Source organism: Vespa velutina, chromosome 2 (assembly GCF_912470025.1).
Source record: "Vespa velutina chromosome 2, iVesVel2.1, whole genome shotgun sequence".
NCBI classification, from domain to species: domain Eukaryota; kingdom Metazoa; phylum Arthropoda; class Insecta; order Hymenoptera; family Vespidae; genus Vespa; species Vespa velutina.
In genome coordinates this window covers 19753346-19781231 of record NC_062189.1, presented here as the reverse complement: position 1 = coordinate 19781231, position 27886 = coordinate 19753346, and the positions used below count along the sequence as shown (strand labels likewise).

Here is a 27886-nt window from a genome sequence, read left to right as displayed (position 1 = left end):
TGCAACTTTGCCAACGTTCCCCGCACCCACGATCCGATCGCAACGGTCTATCGAATTTGTTAAATGGTACGATTAAGATGATCGTTGCGAGCTCCATATAAAGCCAATGAAATTTTGAAGAGCATTCTGGTTCGGTGGGCTTCGAAAAAAAAAAAAAGAAAAAGAAAGGAGAAAAAAAAAAGAAAAACAGAAAAAGTAATAACGATAGACTCGAGCCTCTGTAAAAGGGAATATCCCCTTAACAGCCAACGCATCGTTCCGGATTCGAAAGCAAGCTATTCGTTGACCTCGAAACGGAGCACGCGACGGACGGAACACGAAGATAGGATCTTCTTTGAGAAGCGTTAAAAAGAAGTCGGTTTTCGAGCGAATGCAAACTCATTGCGTGACGGCCGTTTATTTTAATCTGTACTGACGCCGTTCATAAATACACAGATATATTCGTACTTGTGGCTCGCCTACAACTTTAAAGATTATTTTTACAAAACTCGTTGCGACTGTTTTGTTTTGAAATAAATTTTATCGGACACGATGAAGATTATTAAAACGTGAAATAATTCATATCTCGTAAGATATACGGCTAGACCTTGCTCTTTGATGCCGAGAAAAATCTATCGTTTCGGCTAACCCATATACACCTAAGTGCTCTAGTACATATGCGCGAACGAGAAAGAGAAAGAAAGTATGAAATGGTCGAAAAGTATGAAATAGTTTATATTCTTTGTGATCTCACCTTAAGCTCGGTAATCCTATAGGAATCTACCCCGAAGGATGAAACACCAAGGGGAGAAAACGTGCTGTCGTATCCGTCCGCGATATAAACTGTCTTTCGTTGCGCTTCCTTCTTTCCGTGTAAACGGGGCATGATGGAAAAAAGGGAAGAAAGAAGGCCAAGAAAGACAACGAGAGAAAATTCAAGCCGTGAAATCACGAACGCGGGCACACGTAAGACTCGCAACCGGTCTTTAACCCCAAAAAGCGAACGAGGAATATCAGTGATTCTCACCTCAAAATCTACCACGGATGAGTAAGAACTGAAAAGAGAAATGATATTATTTCGCCTATCCTATTTCTATCTCCCATTATTATATTGTATGTAAAATCGTACGTTAACATCCAAATTGACAATCTTATATTCGGACGACGGGATCTTGATCGCTAAATAATGTTTTTACTACAGAAGATTAGAATACGTTTTGTAAAATTATTCGATATGAAATCTAATAAAAATTGAACAGCTTATTGGAATTGATATTTTCGATCGACGTTGTACGACGATCGTGATTTTACGTAAAGATAAAAACAAGAAAGAACCACTGACCGAATGTTCAGCGACCCTTAAATCTCCCTCTCCTCCTCCCTCGTGTTTTCTTCAAACACACATACAGACGCGCGCGCGCGCGCGCGCGCACGCGCTCATTCTTTTTCTCCCAGGGTGTCCCTTTCTCTTTCTCTCTCTCTCTCTCTCTCTCTCCCTTTTTCGTATAGGTTAAAAATACTACCCTATACTAATTTTTCCTCTACCGGTTTGGTGCTACAGGTTTCGAGAATCTTACTGGCGATGATTCGTTCTCGCTGGGCGTGCAAAGGAAAATAAGAAAAGTAAGTCGACTCGCGACACAAGAAAAAAAAAAAAAAGAAAAGTCAGGGTCGAAGTAACTTTTAGCGCGAACAGGGCCGACCGGTCGCCTTGGTTTTACAGGATGATTCAAAAGTACCGCATAAATATCGCGTTTATTATTAGCGATTCGTTTCCTTTTCACGATCTCAACCGTCTCTCCTGTCTTTTTCCTCCCCCTCCTCCTCCTCCTCCTCATTTAGGATCGGTAAAAAGTTGCGATTAACAACGGCGCGAAAGGACATTTATTGAAAATAAATCTTTTTTTATTAAATATTATTAAAAATTGTATAGAAATAACACAATTGCGTAGATGGGTACGTATACGTCGGCGGTGTGTATGTTATAAAGAAATAAAAGGAAAAGATTTATCGAATTAACGTTCGACAATATGGATGTACGTAGTCTATGTACGTTAACAGATAGCGAGTTTTCAACATTGACGTTCGTATTCGTGGAGTGCAGCGGTGTAAAACGGATGCAGGGGTACGACGTCGTTGACAGCGAGAACATCGAGACCGCATACGCGATGTAATTTGTGTCTTTAGAAAAGCGCTTTCCACCCCGTCTACTACCCTCGACGCTGCGCTCCTTTGTCCGACTATTGCGCGTTGGAATATCATCGTCGCGCTACTACATATCGAAGGGTCGCGGAAAGGATAGACGAGAGAGAATTTGAGTCGTATCTATGGAAATTTTATTCGCACCGGATCTCTCTCTCTCTCTCTCTCTCTCTCTCTGCGCTTTTTCTCAGCCGAGAAAGTAAGGAATATAGTTCGCTTCCTCGTGGACACTTATAGAATGCGTTCTTCTGTTTCGATTAGCTAAAATCATATACTAAATCGTATAAAATCGTAATGAGAAATAATTAATTTCTAATTCGTAAATCAAAGTGAAAGAGCGGCTGAATGAATTGTAAAGACTCTTTGAAGAGGTCCAGAAGATGAAATACCCGTATCAGTCGACTCTCCGTCGATCGGTTTGGATTTGGAACGTAGGCAGAGCATGCGCGTACTTCCGCGTCTTTTTTCAACCTGGCTCGCGTACCTCTACCTACCTACCGTAGATGTATTATAACCTACGTTCATAGCTACGCTTAATCTCGTTGGCCGAGATGTGCCGTCGCGACACGCGCACCCACACGTTTCCGCTTTTAAGGACACCACGTCTCTTTGGTATAACGAACTCTCGCGCGCTCCTCGTGCGAGGATAAACGAGCCGTCGGAAATTATAAAGTCAGTTTCTTCGCGACGCGACGCGCGAGCACAGGTGTGCGCGAGAACAGTTTCACGCGTCTACACATGTGTACGACGAATCTAATTCGAATTTCTTCCTCTTACCCTTGCTCGTCTTCTTTCCCTTTCTCTTTTCTTTCATAGTAACCCGACGAAAGAAATATCAACGACGAAAGTGCCATCACGCCATATCTCAAGTACGTACCCCGAATAACAATATTACTCGCATTAGATAGAAACGTAGACGGAGAGAAAACTCTGTTTTTTCTTTGTTAATCGTCATATCCTCGTGTACATAAATTAACGCATTATTTTATTCTATTATTATCTACCTTGTGTAGTATATAATACGTTTTATTCGAGGAATACAATAGTATCTGTCTTTAATTTTCATTATCCTTATCAACATTCATTCTTGCGATTTGCGATCCTCTTCGTTGGTCTAAACCAAACGGATCGCAAAATATATCCTCTCGCGCGGCCCCTCAATTATTTAGTTAAATAGGTAAACAAAGCTCCTTTCGTTAGTCCCTATCACGGATGATGATTGCGGACAGGTGGAGATTTTATCGGAATTGAGTATATACATAAAGTAAGGCACATAAATACGTACGCATGGGAATAGGCAAAAGTTGTGATATATCGTAGTATAGATATAGTGACTGGTATATTTGCCAGGCGGACACGGGTGTTGAACGACGGAAAATGGAGAAGCGAAGAGAAAATAACGGTCGTACAGGGTGAGGGCCAAAAAGAACTGAATCCCTTCCTCGTCTTCTCTCTTGGCATCCCTCTTCGTGTTCCTCTCAGTCACCCACCCACCCACCCCCTTTCTCTTGCCCATATACATGCTCTCATCTCTTTACCTTTTTCCTTTATACATGCGTGTACCGTCGGTCTCTTTCCCTTTCTCTCTCGTTTCATTTTCCATCGGCTTTTTTCACCCTCTCGCTTACTCGCTCGGTCGCATCGAGACACAGGTACTCTCGCAGCGTCGCGTTGCGATCCGCGTCGAGGGCCTCCGCGTGGTTTTTACACGGCTTATAGACGTCGTGCTTTCGAAGACGACTACTGCTACAGGGATAGAAACCCATGCTCCCTCTCTCTAGAGAGAGAGAGAGAAAGAGAGAACCAACGCTTTCCTCCGTCATCGTAAAATTTCCAAGCAGTCGTTCGCCGAACGTCAACTCGTTCATGATCCCGCGGGAAAAAGGAAATGTTTTGCGTACGATTCGTACGCGAGAGGAACGTTCGCGAGGGTGGTGGTACGTCGACGACGACGAGGACGTTGGCAACGGTTCGCTTTCTTCGACAACGACACGAGATCGGTGAGCAAGTACCTACATATGTATGCTTTTGTTGCGTTTTTTTCTTCCAACGACCAAGACCCTTCTTGTCTTGTTTACCTACCACTAAACTCTCTCTCCCCCCCCCTCTCTCTCTCTCTCTCTCTCTCTCTCTCTCTCTGCCCTTTGCTCCAGACTCGAGGAGACTCTTTGACATCGGTGTCATTATACGGAAATAGGGCTCATCGAGGCAACGAAGGAATCTTATTGTCTTTTCGGTAAAAATACCTAGCCTAGTATATTTAGAACAATATGTCAACTTTATATAGTCTTTTATTCAATTTATTTGTTCCTTATTAAGCGATTCGAGATTCGAATATTCATCTTGAAACAAAAAATGCTTGGTTCTAATTTTTTTAATCCTCTTAAAATCTTCTACCTAAAGGTGGATCATCTTACTTTATTTTGTTTGGGAGGAAGATGTGGATTGGATTCGGCTAATCCTTCGAAACGAGTTTGAATATGTCAACGTAAGAAAGAAGGGAAAGATGCTGAACTTATAGAATGTGTTCGAGTCGATGGGTGAGTCACGATCGTCAGTGTGACACCCTTCGGGACTTTGCTTCGAATCCCACGGGAGAAAGTGAGAGAGAGAGAGAGAGAGAGAGAGAGAGAGGCGAGAAACGGACGCTTTGTCGAGACAACCCTCGTGCTAATTCCTATTGACGGCCGCACGTGCGTGAGCTTCTACGACAATGAGAAGAGAGAAAAAACGCAGCTGACCGAGCCCACATCGAAATTAAATTGATTTTTTGAGGACGACCGAACCGACCGAGGGCTGGACCAACTTGTACGCATCTTCGCGATCGAGAACGTTTCTAAGGGAATTGCCGAGTCGCTGTACATACATGGATAAATATATCTATGTATAGACTTTGAAATATTTGGAATGCAGCTTTCACATTTTTACGCGCCCGATCGTTATCGTAAATGTGTACCCATTAACAATGAAAGAAGCATCCTAACGGATACTTTTACAATGGATCAGACGGACGATTAGCCGATAATAAGTTCTTCCTCGAAAAAGAGGGCTTAGTCATCGACCGAGTCGTTGTCCGAACTGTAGAGAATGCGTAATGTGTCTGCTGCCTGTTGAAGCGAGAGAGAAAATGTCTCGAGCAGTACGGAAAGTATAAGGGCTCTTCTAATCCTTGATACCGGTTCGTTGTAAGATAATCGAGGAGCTAGGGAGTAGTAGTCGGTGGTAACGCTACTCCTCGGCTTAACGTCTGTTGAGACGGACACGTGTCTCCTCGAAACACGAAAACAGAAGGCAAACTTGGAGGTAATTTGTACGAACGTTTTGTACCATTTCAAAATACACTTGCGTCAAAGTTCACTTTCGATGCATCCATGATATATGGTACCCATGTTACCGTTCCCTGAAATCATTTTTATTTTCTAAGAATGAAATTGTGAAAAATCTGATTCGTGAAAAGAGATACTCGAGAAAAACATAAATGAAGTAATTTCATGCGCGGCTCGCGATTCGTTTCCTTTATCGAGTGCTTCTCAAATACGCCATTCGTCAGAGGCTTCTTACGAGGATCACGGTAGGATAGCAATAGCTCGTTGCTTGGACGAGATCGTATTTTCAATTTCGAGGAAAAAGTTGACGAGTTTGTTCGAAAGACTACAAATCGGACCTTTCTCTCTCTCCCTCTCTCTCTCTCTCTCTCTCTCTCTCTCTCTCGTTCTCGCTCTCGCTCTCGCTCTCGCTCTCGCTCTGCTAGAGCTCGCGGCACAAACGAAGCGAAAACTATGGGAAAATTGTAAAGCGAGAGGAAAGCTCGGTCAGCGAGAGTAACGTCTTGATAAAGCAGAAACGATATTCGCGCCGTTATTACGCTCGAGTGCTTCTCAAATAGAGGCTCGTTAAATTACGATTTCATATCGTAAGGCTAGCGATCGGCCGATTAGCTAAATCCATCTCGCTAATATTACTCGTTGCTTTTTATTATTTCCCATTCGGCTTACTCCGCTCAATTTGAACTTTTATAACGGAACGAAGAGTTTATAACAACGACCGGCGAATAAAGTTTACTATCGAACGAAATCTCATCGCGATAGATGCGTATCCCCCTGAGCGATCGATAACGTTTGAAATATCTGCATGCGCGGCCGATGGTAGTGGTACTCCAGGAGGGTGTATAAATATCAACGCGGAGGTTTATTTCGTCTAACGAGAGTTATCCATCGAGAGAGTTACCGTAGAGCACGGCCAAACGAGCGCGTAAAACGACCTCGAGCGATTATTATTCGAATAATTATTTTATCAAAGACGAGTAAGTCCGAGTAAGTTTTACAGGAAGAGTTTTAAACTCCGTTCAGAACGGCACAACGAGCACTTATCGATATATTGTACTCGGGCAAGAAGGCCGCGCTCGTATCGTCGTTTTATCGAGTCGTTTACACGACGGCGACCAAAGAAACGATCGCCGTCGACTCTATGGTGTAAACGAATTAATCTCGCGCGCCGAGACTAAACCGGATAATACTGGTAGAGTTTAGCGGCTACGAGTCTCGTAAACGAGGAATAATAGCTACGTATTGGAACGTAGAAAAGGGGATTCGTTGTTATCCTTTTTGCATTTTTAACCTTTCAGGAGGTCTGAAGCAAGGGAACGGCGGTGTGGGGAGTGCGAGCAGTTCGAGGAGTACCAGTCCGAGTCAACAACAGACACTGCAGACCGGTCTGTCCTTCATTCCACAGCCGAGGGGTCAGAACGCGAATCGGCAAGGCACTGGCGGGACCCCAAGGTGATAATAAAACGCTTAGAATTAAGATTATGATTACCGATTAATCGGCGAGTCTAAATTTCCTTCGTTAAATTTTCAGTCCTAGAACGTCAGCCGTGGGCAGACCTAGTGGCATTAGAACGACGACGACGACGACGACGACGACGACGGCGGCGGCGGCGGCAGCGGCAGCGGCAGCGGCAGCGGCGGCGGCGGCGGCGGCAGCGGCGACCACGACGACGACGCAGGCTTGCCCGTATTCCGGCAGTGGAAGTTCCACGGCGCAAAACAAAAACTCGGTTCTCGACAAATTCAAGCTCTTCAACAACAAAGATAAAAATCAAGAGAGGGGAAAGGCCACGTCAGGCGTATCGAAGCGTACGTCGAGCTCGTCCGGTTTTTCCTCGGCACGCTCGGAACACTCGGACAGTTCTACGTCGCTTTGCGATCAGGGTAGAATCCAAGTCGAGCCGCCAAAGAGTCGGGCGTTAAAGTCCAAATTGCAATCGGGCAAGCAGACGGCTAAGCAGGCTAGCCCGAAGACGGTCAGGAAGGAACAAAATAAGACTCAGAGTAGCAAGATCGCCCGCACGAAAGGATCGATACCAGAAAAATTGACCGGTTATACGAATTTGCCGTTGGACGATGTCAAAAGGGAAGGTGGAAAGATCGCGAATGTTTGCGCTAAACTACCGGCGGACAAGAAGACCTCGAACTTGCAAGATATATTGAAAAATCATTCGTCTACGCAATCGCAGAAAGGAAATAATCCGACGTCGACGACGCCGGTAAAACATATCAGCCAACAGGAGAGCAAAAATATATCGAATTCTAGTAGAAACGAGCTGTCGATAAAACAAACGACGCCTCGGCCGAAGATGGAGCTTCCTGGTAAGATGGCAGATCCGAAAGTTCACTTACAGGCTCTCAAGGTACCTCCGAACGGAGTCAACAAGGATATGCTCCTACAAAAGAATTTGCTATCTAACGCGAACGGAATCATATCGCGAATGGATCAGGAAGACGCGAACGTTCCGAACGCGCGAAACAATCCTAGCCCGTTCGATCGGCATACACAGTGCATGAATCAAGCAAATTTACCGTACGAAAGGATCGTCGAAAAGGAAATTAAGGTCGACTTGGCCGAGTCGAATGAGGAACCGAATCGAAAGCAGGACTCTTCGATTTCGGACAATTTATCCGGTACTTCTTCCCCGTGGAAGGTGCAAAAATGTGGGACTCGCGAAGAAGAGAGGATATCTATGGACTCCCCGGAGGAGGAAGAGGAAGAGGAAGAGGAGGAGGAGGAGGAGGAGGAAGCGACGGCGGAAGATGGGGCGGAGGAGGAGATCAAAAGGAAAGGATTGGATTCCTCGAACGTGTCGAAGCCGGGCTCGTCTCGGGACGACGATCCGAGAATACGATCGACGTCGGAAAGCAAAGATTCGAGGATCAAAGAAGATAACGTGAATTCTGCTGAACCATCTACGGGTCAAGTACAAAACGCGAACGTCCATATATTCCCGCAAGGAAAACAGATCTTAGGTGGCCCGTTTCAGGGGCCTACGCTGTCCGTAACCGGCCCGGGTTCTAGTATACCAAAACCAACGGCTTTGGTAAAGGGTACTTCGAAGCCGCCTAAAGAAAACACCGGACCGAGCGTGCCTACCCCTACTAAACTCAAGGGCGACATTTTGCATCGAGCCAAGCTCGACCCAAATACGATAGCGATGGTCTCGCCGATGCCAAGTATCTCCGATCTCATGTCCGAGAGCTCTCACAGCAATTCCAATAGCACGGGCCAAAGTAATTCGAGCGACAGCAGCGTCATTTACCGGCCGAGCAGTGAGAGCGGTAGCGAGATCAAGACGATACCTAATCGAAAGATAGACACGACCTTCGAGCAAATGGAAAAGGTACTTTAGCGTTATTAATCTCGATCGTCGGTCAACTTCTCACGGCAATAATTGATAAAGTTTCTCCTTCTCCCTTCTCCGTTCTATCTCCTCTCTGTCTTTGCAGGTTTTATCGGAAGGTTCAACGTGCGGTAGTGGTGGCGGCGGCGGCGGCGGCGGCGGCGGCGGCGGCGGTGGTGGCAGCGGCAGCGGCGGTGGAGGTTCGTTGGCCGACGACGAAGCTGAGATGACCGTAAAGCCGATGCAGCCTCTTCTCCGTGGTTACACGCCCGGTGCCAGAGCCCTACAGACCCTGCCGAGCAGAACGACGGCGCGACAATATACGATTCTTCATTCCTCCTCTCATCATCATGTCTCTCACGATTACGCGGACATTGACATAGCCTCGGGTTATCTCAGCGACGGCGAAGTTCTCCGAGGTGGTATGAGCGTCGGCAGTAGGACTCTGTCCGATCTTTGCGACGGTTACATGTCGGAGGGAGGCGCTTCCTTGTACGCGCGTAGGATCAATCCCGCTTACGGTCACGATCGCGAGAGGTAAGCGAGAGAGAGAGAGAGAGAGAGCACCCTTCTCTATGACCGTCTATTAACCGTTTACTACTTTTCCTACACTTTAAGCCGCATCTTTTAGAAAAACGAAATAGAATTGATAAAGACTCGACTGGACGCGCGATCTCCATTTTCCTCGGACGGATTGCGTCTCGTTATATCTCGCTCGCCACGTGCTGTCGCATCTTACGGATACGGAGAATGAGTCACTCTCATTTCACATGAGAGAGAGAGAGAGAGAGAGAGGTTTAAACGTTTAAATCGTCGCTTTTGTCGAGCGCGCCTCTTCTCTTATTCGTCTTGTTCTTCTTCTACTCTTCTACTCTTCTACTCTTCTACTCTTCTACTCTAACGTCGAAGAGAGATCGCTCGGACGCGTACTAATGGCCTTTAATTAGACGAAATTTTCGCTACTAATCTTGTACACGCGTCGGATACGCTCCGAGCAGGTTCTTCTCATCCTTTGCGAAAAAACAAAAAAACAAAATGGAAGGAAAAAGAAAGGAAAAAAGGGCGTTCGTAAACGCGTAGGAATCACTCGCGAGACGAAACGACGTCCTTTGATCTCGATCCACGCGATATATACCTACTTCCCCCGTGACATCTTACCCGAGCTCCGTTGTCGATGAGAAAGAAGACGGAAGAGAAAGGGACAATTCCAAGGACAATAGCACCTTGGAATTCTATGCGATCGAAAAGGTCTCGTCCAACAATTTGAAAGAGCTATAGAGAGGTAGAAACGGCAAAAACGATATCTCTCGTGTCTACGTACTACTTGGACGGACGCTCCTCGTTGTCACGAAAAAGAGAAAAGATAAAGCCGGAGGATGAGAAAAGATACATATTTATCTACGGAGCAAGTCGCGACGAGGCGCTTGCGCTCAAAGAGTATATCCGTGCGTGAGTTCAAGGAGCGATCGATCGACCGGCGCCACGGCCGGTGGCGCGATCTGCCGACGAAATAGCAGAAACTCGGCGAGGACGGTGGAGGCACCACCGTCGCAGGACGGCGAGCCTGTTTTCTTCGGGGGTTGTTCTCTCTCGTAGAAAAGGTCGTGAAACCGTAGTAGAGCCGTCGTCCTCCTCGTCGTGCGAACAAAGCTGCTCGAGTGCGTGTGTGCGTGCGTGCGTGCGTGCGTGCGTGCGTGCGTGCGTGCAAAAGAAAGAAGACTCTTCTCGAGAAGAAATTAACGAAGCAAACGGACCATTTTCTACTTCTTCCTTTTCCTCGCATATCTCTGTCATTTACACGGACCCACACGCGCACGCACACGCACAAGACTTAGACGTATCAATTCTACCTTGTCCAGATCCTTCGCACCCTGCCGCCTCTGTCACGTCGTCCTGCGTCTGACTCGTCTTGCGAACTTCCTCGCGCTCGGATACGATTTGGGAGCATTTCGTGCGCGTTCTGTGACCGAAAGGAAGGTGTCTCGAACTAAATTAGAAAGTGGGGAAAAGGGGGTGGTGCGCGCGTGTGAGAGAGACCGATCTCGAGGATAGCGGACGTCTCGCGGCACGCCTTCCTCAGGAGTCACGGTAAATTTCAACGATTTCTTTTAACACGGCCCGATTAAGATATGTCGCTTCTTAAAGTGGACGCAAAACGTATTTAAACGAGTTTACGTCTCCATACGTTTAGGACACGATCCTATCGTTTCTTGTTCCCCCTTCGTCTTCTTACTTTCGCCGGGCGTTCGCGAACGCACGTAGGCGTCGATATACCTCACTTATTCCCCTGACGTTTCTCTTCGTCTACAACGAGAAAGAACCACCTTTGATCCATCAGCGCCAATATCGATTGTTTCTTCGATGAAATTCATTTATCAGGCTCGAATGTCTGGTCGTCGCCCTCCTCCTCGTGAAGGGTATTCTCCCTTGATAGTTGCTTACTTTTCGATTAGGCAAGATCCTCGAAAAAAAGAAACCCGATTCCTTTAGCATCGACGTCGCACTTTCTTTACGACCTAAGCTCTCCCTTAACTATTTCTCCTTTGTTCTTTCCCTTCGACTAGTATTATTACGAACATTAAAACATGTATATTTATCGATTTATTTTTTCTCGCGTCTCTCTTCCCATCTATTTCTCTCTTTCTAGTTTTCATACTGTTCCGTTCTCATTTATTATTTTCAATACTCTCCAATACCTTTTGTCTAGACTACAAACTTTCCGTCTATCTGTCCTATCTTTCTCGTGCTGTGACAACTCTCCGGCGAGAGAGAGAGAGAGAGAGAGAGAGAGAGAGAGAGAGAGAGAGAGAGAGAGAGAGAGAGAGAGAGAGAGAGAGAGAGAGAAGAGGAACAAAAGTGGCAACAATTCTAAAAGCCTCGAATAGAAGCCTACTTTCATCGATAAACTTGTCGACGTAAACATTATTGGTGAACGTCGAGCAGAGTTTGAAAAGTGAACGCTTTTGACGTAAGAGACGAGTTTAGAAATAGTCGAATTACATCTTATCTTAGAGAGAAAGAGAGAGAGAGAGAGAGAGAGAGAGAGAGAGAGAGGAGGAGGATTTATGTGCTTCGAGATATCGCGTATCTGACATTTCCATGCATCTTTCGGTTCAGCGATCTTTCTTTCGAAGGGATCCAACTGAGAGAGCAATTAAGAAAATTTCATCAAGAGCTAACCTTTAAGAGGTTCTTGATCTTAGTTTTTCCGATAATACGGTACGTTCGTATTCGTACTCTGCATGTACGATCACGCGTAACCCGAAGAAACGATCGATGATGAATTTTTAATGAGAACCATTCTTCGATCGTATTTACGCGAATAAAACGCTACGTTTTCTTACGATATTCTTTCAAAGATACACGGCTGCTAGTCTCTATTCTACTCCTTCGAGTGGCTCGAGTAGTATAGTGCATGCAAATTAATAGAATTTCGTCGGTTTTCATACACCCATCTATATACCTTTACCCTACCATATATCGTACATTATATATGTGTACACCTATATACCTATACACATGTACAACAGGTAGATATAAGCGCCGCAAGTTATAGTTGCCACTTTAATGGCTTCCCCGTAGCATCCAATGATCGACGTATTTCCCTCTGCGCTATTATATATGTATCTATTTTCTCGAATATGCAAAGTTGACTATGCGCAGCGAGAGCCGTTGTTTACACGGAAACCTTGTTAAGAAGTTTAGCCTGGTATACCTAGCGCGAGTGTGCCGTCTTTCGAACTAATAAACTTACGGCTGTATCGTTGAAAGATGCTTGATCTTTCTCAAGAAATTGTAAAGAAATAGCGTTAAACGACTCCCCGCTGGAGCACGAATATGGTGCACGGCGAACAGACAAGAGGCGCCCGCTCTCTGTTCGTTCGGACGAAAAATATATCATTATAGGGAGATATATATATATATATATATATATATATATACACACAAATGCATCTACCTATATATAGCGAAAATATTTCCTCTAAAGATGATTGAATAAATGCGACGGCTGGAGGAGGTGATTTATAAAAATGCGCTTGAAAGACCTCGAAAGGATTAGGAATGGAACAGAGTCTATCTCTAATAATAGGCGACTTATCGAAAAGCGATAAGATGGGATATAATAAAAGGGGGATATTTCTGTGTTGTCTACGTAGGTACGTAGGTGGCTCGCGACGAGAATTGTCCGGGGTGAAGGAACTGGTGAGCTCGCGAAGGGTGCAGAAGAGACCGTCGGCGAACGCGGTGAGGTCGGATGGAGCCGGAGGAGGCTGCATCGTCGCCGGTACCGTCGGTGGAGGTAGCCTCGTTGGAGGAGCAGGAGCCCTGTTAGGTGCTTGCAGCGGTGGGACCGACGCTTTGGCCGAACTCACAATCGAGGAGCTGGCCTCGATACCGGCCGGAAATCACACCTCCGCCAATCACACGGGTCATTCCACTCATCACAAGGTCAGCGAACCTCTAACCCCCGCGACCTCCCTCTTCCTTCTTCCTCCTTCCCTAGAGCAGGAGCATCGTACCGATCGATATCCTACCCACCGAGACGCAACGTCCACCGACGATCCAGTCGAAAAATCATCGACTCCTTTCCTACTCTTCAAATCCTTTCGATGGATTTTCTTTTATTTTTCTTTTTTTCCTTTTTTTTTCTTTTTTTTTTTCTTTCTTTTTTTTTCTTTCTTTCTTTTTCTTTTTTTCCTTCGTTTCGTCTACCTAACGCGACTAATGATTTCTTAGAAAAGGGCTAAAGCCGAAGTAAAAGGGAAAAGAATAATCGCGACGCGGCTCTTGAGTTATGTAGCCGGGTCACGACAGCTCGTCGTCGAACGAAATCGATATTTGCCAGGCGAAATCATAATCGTTCTTTTTCTTCCTTTCTACCTTTATACCATTTGTTTCTCTTTTTTCTTTTTCCTTTTTCAAATTTTTCTAACCGTATTAGCGCATACGCTAATAACGAGCGAAAGGTGCTCCTCGATGCGATTTCTTTTCGCATCAGCCTGTAATAAAACGTGGTGGTAGTAGTAGTAGTAGTAGTAGTATTTGACATCAGGTACGGTTGGTTAAAAGTGCCGGTATCGTAGCGTAAGCGCGATTATGGTGGGGGCTCGAGAAAAAAGGGGGTGGCGAGCGATGAATCGTCGAGCGTGCGCTCGCGCGCGTCCGCGCTCTTGGCAGTTACGTTAAAACGTTGCTCCCGTACGCGCCGTACGCGCATGTCGAACGCGAGACCCGTGAGTCATTCATTTTTCAAGCCCAAAATTTCACACGGTAGATATATGCGCGCGCGCGCGTGTGTGTGTGTGTGTGTGTGTGTGCGTGTGTGTGTACATACACACAGACACGCACGCACGCACGCATACACGTATATATCGCATATTCGTATATTTGACCGTCTATTCGCGCTTCCTCGGACCATTATGTCGCCTCTTTTTCCTTCGATCGAACGTTGAACCGAACCACGCCGCAGTAACGCTTTCGTCGTGCGAGTACGAAGAATACGAAAGACGTTTACGGACCTTCCAGACGATACGACGCCACTTTCATTGTCGATTCTAGGTGTCCCCCTCGAGACGGTTAGCCGTCGAGCGAACGAGTACTTTGCTATAATAATCGTTAAAATCGTTCGGAATTGTCCTTGTCGTTATTATCGACCATCTATGCAGGGAAACTAGCGATAGGAGACTTACGGAGAAAGATCATGGTGAGTTCCTTTGAGATTACGATTGAGGTTCGTTTCAATTGTTCGAGATTTTATATTTAAGAAGAAAATGATGTAAAATCGATCATCGACGTGACGGCATCATAAAAATAGGAAATTTTCTATTGGAAATTCATCTAAAAGAACAATTTCAAGCATCTTTTCGCGCGCTGATGATGATTAGAAAAAATAAATTTCGAAATCCGTAAAATCCAGGTGGAAAACCGAAGAGGGATCGCGCTAAAACCGCCTCCACGACCGCCTTTCCTACGAGCGTAAAGTGTTCTTCGTTTATTTTCACATCGGTGCCAGGGACGTAGTTCAAAGGTACTCGTCGTCCTGCGTTTATTGTTTCTCGGCCGTCTCGGGAACCCATAAGATCGAGCCGACCGCATACCATAGCGACGTTGAACGAAATTCGTCGCTCCTAACTCGTTACTACGTGCGACCCCTTTTGTTTTCTCTCGATGAGAATAAAAAGAAACAGGATGGTTTAAAATGGAAGATCGAAAACCTGTTGTTTTTTTTTCTTTTTTCTTTTTTTTTTTTTTTTTTGTATTTATTACCGATTACCCGCGAGTTAAATGTTCTCTACTACAAAGATATTCGTTTAGTTCTCGTTATCTATCCTATCTATGTCGTGTGAGTCATCACACGATTTGTCGATTCACCTAAAGCGTTGGTTAACGAAAGCGAAACTCGTAGTTACGTGTAGAACGGAAAGGGAGGGAGGGAGGGTATCTACTGGTCTACGCTTGATATTCGGCCAGCCATCTGACGAATCACGTCGATCCTATAGTATATTTCCCTGTGCAACGTGTTCATCGTAGATGCAGAGTAGTAAATAATGAAGCAAGCACGCGCATGCTCGTCGCGCATAATACACGCACAAGCGTGTATTACCGCTTGAATCGAAATAAAATAATAAATTTTCGAGTAATTTGATAAATCAATAATATATGGATATTTATGTATAAAACAGAAGGTGCCGGGGGGCGGTGGCGTGATCGTGGGGGGTGGCGGTAGTTCGGCCACCCCCCAAGGCGCGCAACAGAGTAATAACCTGGTCTATCGTGTGGTGAGTTCGAGGCATCCCGGCAGTGGTCATCATCCTCACACGAAAAAATCCGATAGCTCCCAGCAGACCGAAAGTTCGGCGTTTAAGCATCAGCAACAACAGCAGGGATCCAATGGTTCGTCCAACAGCAGCTCCAACAGCCAACAATGGAGAAAATATATAGAAGCTGGCGCAGCGAGAGACCGAGAGAGAGACAAGGAGGGCGCACCACCGAGCCCTAGTCCCTCCAGACGATCCCAGGTAACACCTGAGGGAATATTCTATTCTTCTTTACGGAAGGAGAAAGGATCCTCGTATGAGGAGCTCGAGCTCTCCTCAGGATTATCTTCAGGATTTGTCATTAGATTATTTTTATCTCGAATCGGAAAATTGCCAAAAAAATAGACAATGATTGTTTTCCCAGTATGGCTAGTTCTCCCAGTATTGCAGTTTTTTTTTTTTTTTTTTTTTTTTTTTTTAGGATAAACATCGGAAACAGACCATGGCCGAATATGCGAATGGCGAGAAAGCACAGAAAGTTTCCTCGGGAACGTCGACCGGTGGTAATAGCAGCAACAACAGCAGCGGCGGCAGCAGCAGCAACAAAGTACGAGGAGTACCTCAGAGTTTTGGATACGTGAAACGACATAGTGCCGGCACCAGTCCTAGTCCGAACGGTGTTCAAAATGGTAGCAAAGATGCGGCAACGAGAACGGCTCAAGTCAGTGCGGTTCCGAGGACGAAGGTACGCCTCATCGTTGGCTCAGAATTGCTCTCGCTCGATTCAGAGAGGGAGAGAGAGAGAGAGAGAGAGAGAGATCCAATCTCATTACGGCTCGTACCTTTTCGCAGGTTAAAGTGTCCGGTGGCACTCAGACATGCACCACAGAACTACAGGCAAATTCATCGAATTCCAATCAAGGCCATCACTACAAAAGTTACAGCCTCACCGGACCGAGCGCCAGTCAACTATCTCAGTCCGTTCGAGATCGTCTGATGCTCGGTTCTCAGAGCCTTCCGAAGCCAGGAAGTCCCGAATTCACGGCTCTCTTTGCCGCAGCCCATCACCGTGAAAGAGGAGCTGGCGCAGGACCGGTCAGCGCCTCTTTCTCACCTCGCGTCCTTAAACCTTCCGACGGAAGCCTCAGCGATACCTGTAGCAACTACGCCGCTCCCGATCTTCCAGGTTACTACACTCCTAACAGTCCCTACGCCACATCCTGGATGAGGCACAGCAATACTTATACTCCCAGTGGACGTTCGCAAGGTACACATTTGCCGTCAAAAAACATTTAATTCAACATTAAATATAATTTGACACTACGTTACATAACTATCTTTATTAATCAATTTCCCTATGAAATGACTCTCTGTCCTATTAAATTAATTCGAATAGAATAGTTATCGATATAATAACGAATACTCCTTGGCTCTCCTACTGAACGATCGATTCGATGCTCGACCCACAGGTATGGGATTATGCGAAGCCGACAGCGTAGAATCTTTAGGATCGCATAGAGCGAGCTTAACGCATGCTCGTCTGCTGATGCATCAAAGGGACTCTACGGGATCCCCAGCTCCGCCGAGACTCAATAGGAGTAATTCGATTAGGTGAGCCAACAATTTTTCTCTCTCTAAGTCCACGCGTCCTATCTATTTCTTTCGTTATCTTTTATTATAGTCCGATCCTCTGATCGCTATTATCGATCATCTAGTTGCATGCATAGAATATAGCAAGATAAAAGTGATTTACGAAAGACCGGTCAGGTTATGTTACGTTTCACTTATTACGATATTTTCATGAATTATGATATATTATAATAATCGGTTCTTGGCTTTCTACGAATTATTCAATAATTATTGCCACGAAAGTTAATTGTTCGTTACGATGAAATAACGTTGAAATATTTGATACCGTTTTAGCCATCTACGGGACAGGACATTTCCAAGGTAGTGCGACTATCCAGTACATCATATACATTCGTCCGCCCTGCCTTCGGTGCATAACTTAATCCTCTCCTCATCTTGTGCGCGCTACTATCCTAGACACGAGTTTACAATGGTTTGCCGAGAAAAAAGAAAATATGTGTGCTCGTACCGAGAAAGGATTCAAAAAATGCAGAATCACACACGTTGGATAGATTTATACGGATCGGACTACTTGCCTGCATCACTTCAAATAGCTTTGTCATTTTCATCTTAAATCTTGTTCCAAAATCGAATAATACTCTTTTGTACCTATCTCTGTTTCGTCGAAAATAAACATCGCTAAAGATATTCGTAGTGATCGACGGCAAGAGGTTCAGCTTACATAAGAGACTACACCTGCATCTAACAATGTATATATTATATAGATATTCGTATATCGTATATCGTTTATCGTTTATCGTTTATCGTTTATCGTTTATCGTTTATCGTTTATCGAACGTAACACACGTCGATAAGTGCAGCGCATTAATGGCCGATTATTGTTAATCCGAGTAGTCTCGTCTTTTGTATCTCGTATTTGTGCCTCTGTTCTGCGCTTTTTGTGCGAACGCATGTATAAGCTTTCCCCGAGATCTCCACGGAAAGGTGAAAGAGAACGAGAGAGCGGGAGTGAGAGGGAGAGGGAGAGAGAGAAAGAGCCGATCGATCTTGGCTCACACGCGATTTGTGTAGATACTCACGGTGGGTGCTCTCGAAGCAAAAAAAACATTTTCATATCTAATCGCCTAGCTCCAGATGAAGGTAACACTCAACTACGTAGATATATTTCAGAGAAGTTGTTTTCCTTATGTGCAAAGCCCGATGCTATTAGCTATATGGTAACGTTGTGTATATATATGTATATATACACGTATGTATATGTATATATACATTTTATATATATATATATATATATATATATATATATATACATACGTACGTAACGTAGTCAATTTTGGAGAAAGAGCTTCTTTATGTCAGCTGCATTATTGCGATCTCTTCACGAATTTCTTATTTTTCTTCCTTTTCTTTCTATTCCATATGTATCTTACCTACGTAATAGGTAATATATATATATATATATATACGTATACATATCTACTTTTTCCATATATATATATATATATATATATATATATATATATATATACACCTACGTGCGGGGAGTGCGAGGGAATAGATGCGAATACGAGGGTGGGAATTATTAACAGCAAGTTTCGTGGAAAAGTTAAAAGGTGGCACGACTTTATTTTCACAGATCCACTAAAAGCGAGAAAATGTATCCATCGATGCTAGCACGAGGGAGCGGTACGTCGTCGTCCGTTGGCGAGGAAGCCGGTATCGGGATGGGTATTGGCGTAGGCGTAGAACCATACTACAGTGTCCCAGTTGGCTCAGCGGGATGCACCGGTCAACATTGGTCTCAACCGACTTCCCCGACACCGACTCATACGTCCCGACAGCCACCTAATTTGTACCAACACGTACACAAAGACGACGATAGTTAGTGCCTTTGTATAGTTATTTCGAGACACCGATCTCGACGCAAAACCTTTTCTAAGTCCTTAATATTCGTTCAAAAGTGATATCGAATAAGGATAACTTGCTCAGTACAGTTTTTAATTTCAGTACACGGCTCCTCCGTATCCTTAGTGTCGACAGCGAGCAGTCTCTATAGTTCGGCGGAAGAAAAACAGGCACACGAATTGAGAAAGTTACGAAGAGAGCTGCTAGACGCTCAAGAGAAGGTTCACTCGTTGACCAGCCAACTATCGACCAACGTGAGTTAATCTACTATTTGCCATGTGAACGGCCTTATCTCTCCGATTGGCTTCCGATAAGGATAATAATACACTAAAAAAAAAAAAAAAAAAAAAAATCGAAATCTACGAAGCTCCTCAGCTTTAATATATTTTCTATATAGAAAATATGTTATGGAAAAAAATGTAGGTATATTTATAATGCGTATATATATAAATGCACACGCATCGTGAGGCGAGTTAAGATTTCAGAGCTACTTTCTCGTTTCTTTCATTCGTATAACGCGACCACGCGAAAACACCCACACACGTTGACTCTTCCAACGTGCTTGCTCTTATCCTCATTTTAACTCATATATACCGTTTAACAGTGCGATCTTTCGTAGCTTTTCTTTTTTTTTTTAATCCCTTCCCGGCGCGCAGCACACCAAGTTCAACGTGACTCCTTACCGCGTCCGTGTTACACCGACGACGAAACGAGTTGCGTGCCAATCGCACACTCGCTCGAAAGGCTACTATTCTCTTTCTCTCGCCATTTCTAACTATTGAATCAACTATGTTCGTTGGTTATCGCAACTATGTATGCGCGATAAGTCTCGTCCGCATCATCGTTATCCTTACCGATTCATTCATAATTACCAATTATATCTTGATCTTTAATCGTTCTTCTTATTCACGACGACAGCAATAAAAACATTTATTGTCGTCGTCGTCGTCGTCGTCGTCGTCGTCGTCGTCGTCGTCGTTATGATTATAAAGAATTGGATATAATTAAGGGCACATAATTAAGAGCGCGCGTTAAGCGCGTCGTTATAAAGGTTCTTTCCAGTCAAATAAAATATACCCATTGTATTTGCGCCCTTTGACACATCTATCACGCGAAATCCTTTGAAATGAATTTTTATATTTGCATTAATAATAAATTGATCCGAGCGACGGTAGTGTATAGGTAGGAGCAATTCAAACAAATGCCTAAACAGCCTATCTGGCTCTCGTACGGATGTAACCCAAACGGGATTGGCCGACGAAGTGACTCGTCGTAAGAGCGCAGGGGGACTGGGATTCGACCAATCGAGAAAGCCGTACGATCTTCCGCCGCGCCTGCCTGAATCGCCTTCGCGCCGATCGGTTTCTTTAGTTGGTCCCGTGCAACGCGACGCGTTCGTGCCGTTCTCGTTTCTTTCTAGGCGCCTTTTACGCGTTGCGTCTATCGCGACGCCATCCATTCTCCGCTACGACGTCTTACGACGATCCTTCCTTCTCGAATAGACGAGAGGAATACATAAGAAACGGAGAATCGTTTCGAGACACGTGCGAGAGACGTTAGAGGAGAATCTAAGACGTTTGGTGCTAGGTGAAAAAGTAACGTGTGTGCTATACGATTCCTCGATAATCCATCCTGGATTAGCAGTGCACCGAAAGGAAAGACAAACGATCTCTATCCGTAACGTGTGAAATCGTTCGTCCGAGTCTCGCTTTCTATTAAACGGACGATTTTGTCCCCTTATCTTTACCCGTAATCCGTCCCGTTATCGAGCGTCAAAATCTAGGCGATAGGTACCCTAGATTAAGCTACACTATCTATTCTCTCGGTATATTTAAGGAAGAACTTTGACAAATTCGAATCTAGGATTCGAAAAGCAACGCGAGAACAAGTCTGTGGATTCCTTCCTTTCTCATAAAAAATCATATCTATCTTCCTATCGTATCGATAAAATTCGATGCGATATCGGTGAAAATAAAAGAAAGGTAAACGATGCTTTTCGATAAAGACTTTGATAAATCTCTTTGAGTACGATGAGTATCATTCGTTTCACAAACTCGTTTCAAAAACTATATAACCATTATCCGTAACCGAAAGTCCGTTCGAAGTTGTTTACGCTTAGACGCGTGCGAGATAGAAATCTTGTTCTTGTTTTCAACGGACGAGAGAGGGTTGGTTGGCCGTACGTCATTACGAATAATTAATCGTGCTCTCTTTAATTATGAGAATAAAATTGGGTAAAAATACAAATTCGTTTCTTCCAAGAGACGAAATCGACTAATGAAATCTTGATTGGACGAAGAAGCTCAACTATAGGGTTTCTTACGAGGGGGTTCTAAGAAGAAGAAGAAGAAGAAGAAGAAGAAGAAGAAGAAGAAGAAGAAGAAGAAGAAGATAGAACCGCGTTTTCCACTACCACCTCTCTATTATTCCTCTCCATTTTCTCGACCACTATATCCGGAGATTTTTCTCGCGTTCTTTTTTTTTTCGCGTTTCCATATCTCTTCTCGAGAAGCAACGACGAGCGCCCGCCATCCGTCACTTCGACAAGCCTATAGTATATATTGTTTCTTGTCATCGAGGATGGCCGATGATCTTTCTCATTGCGATAGAGAGCGGCGGGAAGGAGAATATCTTCTTTTTTCACAATGTCGGCTGATTTACGATTCTTCGAAAAGAATTACGATCCTTCTCGGATAACAAATATTCTCAAAGTATAATGATTAGGCACCCACACGCATATAATATATCATTTTCTTATGAGAGTACATTAGAGACAATCTTCAAGTTTTTTTTTTTTCTCTCGTCTTAAGCCAATTCTCAAATAGATCGGAAGAGATTACATACGTATCATCGAAAGCGCATATGGATTTTAATTATTCTTTTTCTAAAAGTTGCATATAATATTTAACAATTGAGAAACAAATATTCTGTAAGGTTTATTACGCATTAGAGACGAATATCCTTTATCTCGAGTATTATTTTACTCGACTCTCTCACTCCGACGCCTCTCCCGAAAGCTCTCGCCGTCGAAGGGATGCGCACCCGAGAGCCATGTGGACGATTCCCTAGCGAGAAAGAGAGAGAGAGAGAGAGTCGCTTAAGAACGAGGCAAGATTTACGGTTCCGTCTTACCCTTCGCTTTTACGGCCGTGTTCCTCTTCGAAGAAATTTCCCTTCTTCTTGGGAAAGACGCTTTTCTCTTGATGGTTAGTTAGTTTTGAAACCTTTAGAAAAAGAGGAAAATCGAGAACGAGCGGGTATCGGATAAACGCACCACATATAGCCACGTTTCCTTACGAAACGCATTTTCTTCCCTTTTTTTTTTTCTTTTCTCTTGTTTTTTTTTTTTTTTTTTTTTTCTTCTCTCTCTTCAAGACCCGGATCCTGCGAGAAACTTTCGTGTCACGAGCACGTGCTTTCTTACTCCTTTGTTCGAGCACTCGCTGGCACCCCCATCTTCTCTCTTGCCCTTGTACTTACTTGCTCCCGATTTCTTGCGTCTATTCCTATTTCTACATTTAAAGGCGACACTCGTTCTCAATAATCGAAAGCTAAGAACGAAGAATGATTTTTTTTGTCATCTCGACGAGCCATCTTGGGCAAGACCTTAAACTTTTCTCTTATGGATCGAACGAGATGAATAAACAGAAAGGGCAAAAAGTCAGTGTCACAAGTTGACGATGACAACGATAATACGTAATGGCAATAATAACAATAATGATTCGCCGCTCGCGATGGATTTTAATTCTGGTAGGCAAACTTGCTTGCCGCGAGCAAAAGACAGAGACCCTCGGAGACACGACGAAGACTCCGGAGACATGATTGAGCTAACTATCCAGCCAATCCCGTGGTCTGTCTTATTAAAACACACGCTGTTGTTTTGCCTTTTGTCTCTCCTTTTAATACCTCGCATTAAGCGTCCGCCTTTACTCGCCTTCTCCTAGAGTCGATCGTTCCTTTTGATAACGTATTTCGCTCATCCCGAAGATAAATGCGTCCGTCCGGCCTTGTCGTAATACCGTGTACATACGTTAAAACGATTTCTGTTTACGGAATTTATAGAAATTATTTCAATACACCTATCATATTTAACGGCTCATCAAAGTTTTTCTAATTGATCGTTAAACAGCTCATAGAGAATACGCCCAAAGTCATTCCGTTGATTCGATTGACCTAGTGCCTCGTAATAACCTACTCTAAGATTCTTTCAATTTATATTCGAGGATATTACGTGAGAACGGAAGAATTCCTTGCACGTCACGTCGCTTTCAATTACGTTTAGAATGCAAAGAATCGCGAACGTGCACGAGAATATCATCGACGTCGTCGTCGTCGTCGTCGTCGTCGTCGGCGGCATCGTCATCCTCTTTTCCTTCGCCTTCGCCTTCGCCTTCGCCTTCGCCTTCACCTTCGTCGTCCATTTCGCATTCTTTACGCGACGTATTACGACGGAATAAACACAATTTTTTTTCCCCGTCGATGACGTCTTCCGGTAAAAACTTCATCTCCCTTTGCATCCGATCGATCTTGGAATGCAGTTTGAAAAATGTTTAGTCGAAAGTTGACTCACACACAGGCTGACGCGCGTAGCGTGAAAAACGTCGATGCGTACGCGTGCTCGTAGAAAAGGCAACGAATAGATATCGTTTTCTGATACTTTTCCAGTACGGTGCACGTGGAAGAGGGATTTAAATTGCTGTTAATTAGCGAGGTGCGCCAAGCATTCTCGTCTATATCAGACGCGGAGAAAGGTCTTAGTTTCGACTCTCTTTCTCTCTCTCTCTCTCTCTCTCTCTCTCTCTCTCTCTCTCGTTTTATACACTATACGTATACGTACTTATGTAGGATCTACGTAGAGTCTATGTAGTACGATACGATATAGAAAGCTCGCATGTGCGATCTATATTCTCTTAATTTGACTCCTCGGCTTTAAAAAGACAACGCGTCTACTCGCGTACATACATATTAATGCGTATAGTACATAGATAAAGTCTCGCTTCTTCTCGTCGAAGGCGACGCACGCCATTAAATTCGCATTAAAAATGCGGACGCTTTGACTTGGAGTTGGCTAATCGTTAAATATAGACGCGCTACAATACGATTCTCTTTCTCTCTTTATACTCGTTCGTTACTTGAAAAAAAAAAAAAAAAAAAGAAAAGAAAAGAAAAAAAAAGAAACACAGCAGACACCAAGTCTCGTTGCTAATCGGCCGAAAGACAGATAATCGACTTGGAAAAGTAGATTCCGTATCGAAGACCGATAATCTCGATGACCTTTTTACGAAATATCCCATTTGAATAGATTCGTACGGAATCATCTTTCAGCGCGTAATAAATTGCGAATTCGCGCTAAGAAACGTTCGAATTTCTATACGACGCGTAAAGTTTTTTTTTTTACTACCGGAATGTATCTCGTTACTATCCGTTCTCTATCGTTTGTTTCCTTCTTCTCTCTTCTTCTGTTTTCAACTGTTCTCTCGTCGGAGAGATGTATCCCTTGAATACGAAAGATACTTTGCCACTAGAATACATCAGCAAAGTAGTTACTTACTCTTTAACAGGTAATAGACATATAGCCGCGTATATTCGTGAAATATTGAAAGGACGAGACGGGACAAAGTCAGCGTGCAATGGATGCTTCTAATGAACTCGTTATGTTAATCGCCGTCGCGAGCAAAGAGATAGAACTTTCGTAACGTAACTAAACGCATCTACGACGAATCGTAGATAATTATTTATCGATATTATATATCGAAAATCGAGTTTCATTCGACTTAGGGAATAATTTCGCGACATACTTTTGACTTATTCCAAGTTCGGAGATGCGCTCGTCCGCCGCGCGTATTGACGTTCGAACGAAAAGAATATAAAGGTATAAAAGGGAAGACTCCGGACGATGGCGACTCCTCTTTCAACCTTTATATACTCGTATTCCGAATGAGTCATGCATATGTACATGCCTCTATTGACGTTATTGGTTTTGTTAAACCGTGCACGCAACCCAGACGACGACACACGTTGCGCGCCGCATCGTTCTGCCCGGACACAAGACGCGCACGTGCAACCGCAGCAGCGTGTAGTCCTTTCAAAATAGATACGAGCTGTGTTCGCCGCGAACTTTTCTTCTCTTTTACAATATCTGCGTTCTCTCTTTCATCATTTTCCAATCGTTCCGTTCCACCGTTAACCGTTCTCTTACTGTAAGCCTACGACGACGTATACGTTGTGGCTCTTCTCTTTCCTATTCGCGATACGATAGAATTTCGTCGTTGATATTCCTATCTTTTATGACGGATACACATAAATCCGTTAAAGATCCGTGAGAAAAAGGGCGTTCGATTGACGTATCGATGACAAAAACTATAAGCGATAGAAATGAACGGGGAATAGCCGAGGGAAGAGATCTTTCAGATCGGTCAGTTGCCAAAAGTAGTGGTCGATGCACCAAATTACACGGCAGGTGCGTCAAATGATGTAGTTGGAGTAAGGAGTAGGAGAATCTTTGGTGTCGTTGCACCTTCGGTGCGATCGCACCTTGCGCGCTCCATCGCCTTGCTATACATATCGCACCTATCCTTATCGTTCTCCTCTGTGCTAGAAGGGCAACATCGAATCGCCGAAAACGGAATTATTAGTTTCGACATTTATCGGTAAAAGTCGTTAAAATTTGCCTATAATAAAAGCATCCGACGAGATAGTAGCCATAGTACGGCAGATGGCTTTAATCATTCTCTTTCGATCTTACCGCACCGAGCACGGACGACGAGTCGTCTTTATCATCGCCGTTGCGCGCCTACGGCCGTTTACGCTATACGCGAGCCACTCGAGGATCGATTTGGGTCAGGGAGTCTTATTATATCCAAGACCTCTATCCTATTACAATTTTAATGCTACTTGGAATTAGTCCGCGTTGAGTTCTAGACCAAAGGGGATAATAGGACGAGTGTAGACCAAACGGAAAGGAAGGAATGATATAGAGAGATATAGAGTTTTAATCGATTGTTCGATTTAAAAGATCGAGAAGAACGTGTAATAATACGCAATACGGACGACGTCTTACGTACTCCGTATTGCGTATTATTTCTTGCCTATTATTACGATAGATCCCATCGTTCGGACGAACTATCTCACGAAGATCGAGAATACGAACGTATTTTTCATTAGCATCGAGTACAAGGAGATTAGGAGGAAATTATGATAAGGACTTTAATAAAGGTGGACTCTCGAACGATCTCGATCCGTCGACGATGGATTTGAAGGTATATTCGCGAAGGTATGTTCACGACGGTTACGCGACGATAAGGTCACGCGGTCGGAACAGACCACGTCCTATTGTTAACGATTCGGAGGATGCGGAAGTGAACGGCGATGGTGATCCTTACGCTTTAGGCTCGCGCCTTCGTATTTCGGGTAAGAATTTAACCGACGACGATGTCCATCGAACCTCGGACCCCGTCCGTTGGGTGAACAATGGTAAGACGATTCTCGAGACTTACGGGACTTTGCGCGTCGCGTCGAGGAAGAACGATACGACGAGGGCTACGGCTATGAAAACCTTCCGCAGGATATCCCAGGAACGAGAAACTTTGACCAATCAGAATGGTGGACGGAAGGAGCCTCGAAATGTACGAAGAAGTCGTTCCTGCGTGATCGTCGATGAGAAGAGGTGCAACAAGAGCGATAATAAAGGATTCGTCGATAAAGCGGAGGAATACGTTGATAGAGAGCGAACGTTGAGAACGTTTTCTCCTATCGACGATAGATCGGCTAGGCGCGTTATCGTACGACACAACGCCCTTCCAAGATCGAAGATCGTCCAAACCGGCCTGAAAAGATCCGCCGCCGTTGTTGCCGATCGGAAGTCCGAGTCGCGTCTTTTAGAGGCGAGAGCCGACTTCGGAGGGATGGGTTTGCTCGATAAGGATGATACCGAGGGGAGCGAACCCATCTATGCCCTGCCTAACAACGCTTCCTCCTCTCGGACCAGACGCGATCGTCGAGCCGTCGTTGTAGATGGAAATTACGTTCAGAGCGGAGACCTATATCGTACCACCATAAAATACATCGAAGACGTTAATAAGAATATAGCCGGGATCGATAAGAGTTACGAAGTATCGGACAAGTCGAGTCGCACGAGTTACCGGATGATCAATAAGACGGCGAGGAACGAGACGCTCCTTTGTTTGTCCGACGATCTCTCTGGTTACCTTAGGAACAGGGGTGGTATGGTACCTATGCCACCGATCTCTCCGAATTTTGTCGAGAATTTTGCCGAGAATTTCGTCGAGAAGAACGAGCCGTTCCGCCGCGACAGGCGAAGGCTCGAGACAACGAAATCTATACGGCACACCTCCTCGGGTACACGTAGGAAGATCCCGCCCAGTCCCTCGGTCAGATCCTCCTCTTTGTCGAGTACCTCGAGACACTCGACCGGATCTACTACGACGTCCTCGACCAAGTCTACGGACTCCCTTCATGCCATCGACGAGGCCCCGACGAGAAACGAGAAAGGCCCCCCTCTCCTCGTGGAAAGAAATCCTAGCGAATTGGCATCGGACGGCATCGAGTCGAAGGACGACGAAATCTCGTCGAACGAGGACGATCGTTCCTTCGAGATCTCCCGGTGTCCACCTTGTCAAAATGCTCTATCGCCGAACGCATCTGGTAATCTGGAAAAGGGGAAAAGTTCTGATCGATTTAACGTCCTCGATTTTAATGGGCCGGCGGCTCGCTCCTATTTCTACGCTCGGGACGACGCCCTCACGGCGAACTTCGACGA

At 44.6% G+C, this 27886-nt stretch overlaps 1 protein-coding gene across 10 annotated transcripts in view; it reads left to right on the top strand.

Annotated features, from left to right (window-relative positions):
* LOC124946787 (protein sickie) overlaps nt 1–27886 on the top strand; it is an 84341-nt gene that overhangs the window by 47832 nt on the left and 8623 nt on the right. For 8 of the 10 annotated variants that reach the window (XM_047488013.1, XM_047488010.1, XM_047488012.1 and 5 more), the window contains 11 exons: nt 6806–6959; nt 7039–8854; nt 8961–9391; nt 13012–13303; nt 15538–15873; nt 16094–16357; nt 16465–16879; nt 17082–17223; nt 17536–17562; nt 18839–19083; nt 19210–19361. In XM_047488013.1, the coding sequence (XP_047343969.1) occupies nt 6806–6959; nt 7039–8854; nt 8961–9391; nt 13012–13303; nt 15538–15873; nt 16094–16357; nt 16465–16879; nt 17082–17223; nt 17536–17562; nt 18839–19083; nt 19210–19361 (4274 nt within the window). The remainder of the gene's footprint in view (nt 1–6805; nt 6960–7038; nt 8855–8960; nt 9392–13011; nt 13304–15537; nt 15874–16093; nt 16358–16464; nt 16880–17081; nt 17224–17535; nt 17563–18838; nt 19084–19209; nt 19362–27886) is intronic. The other 2 variants (XM_047488011.1, XM_047488020.1) reach the window with 1 other exon arrangement.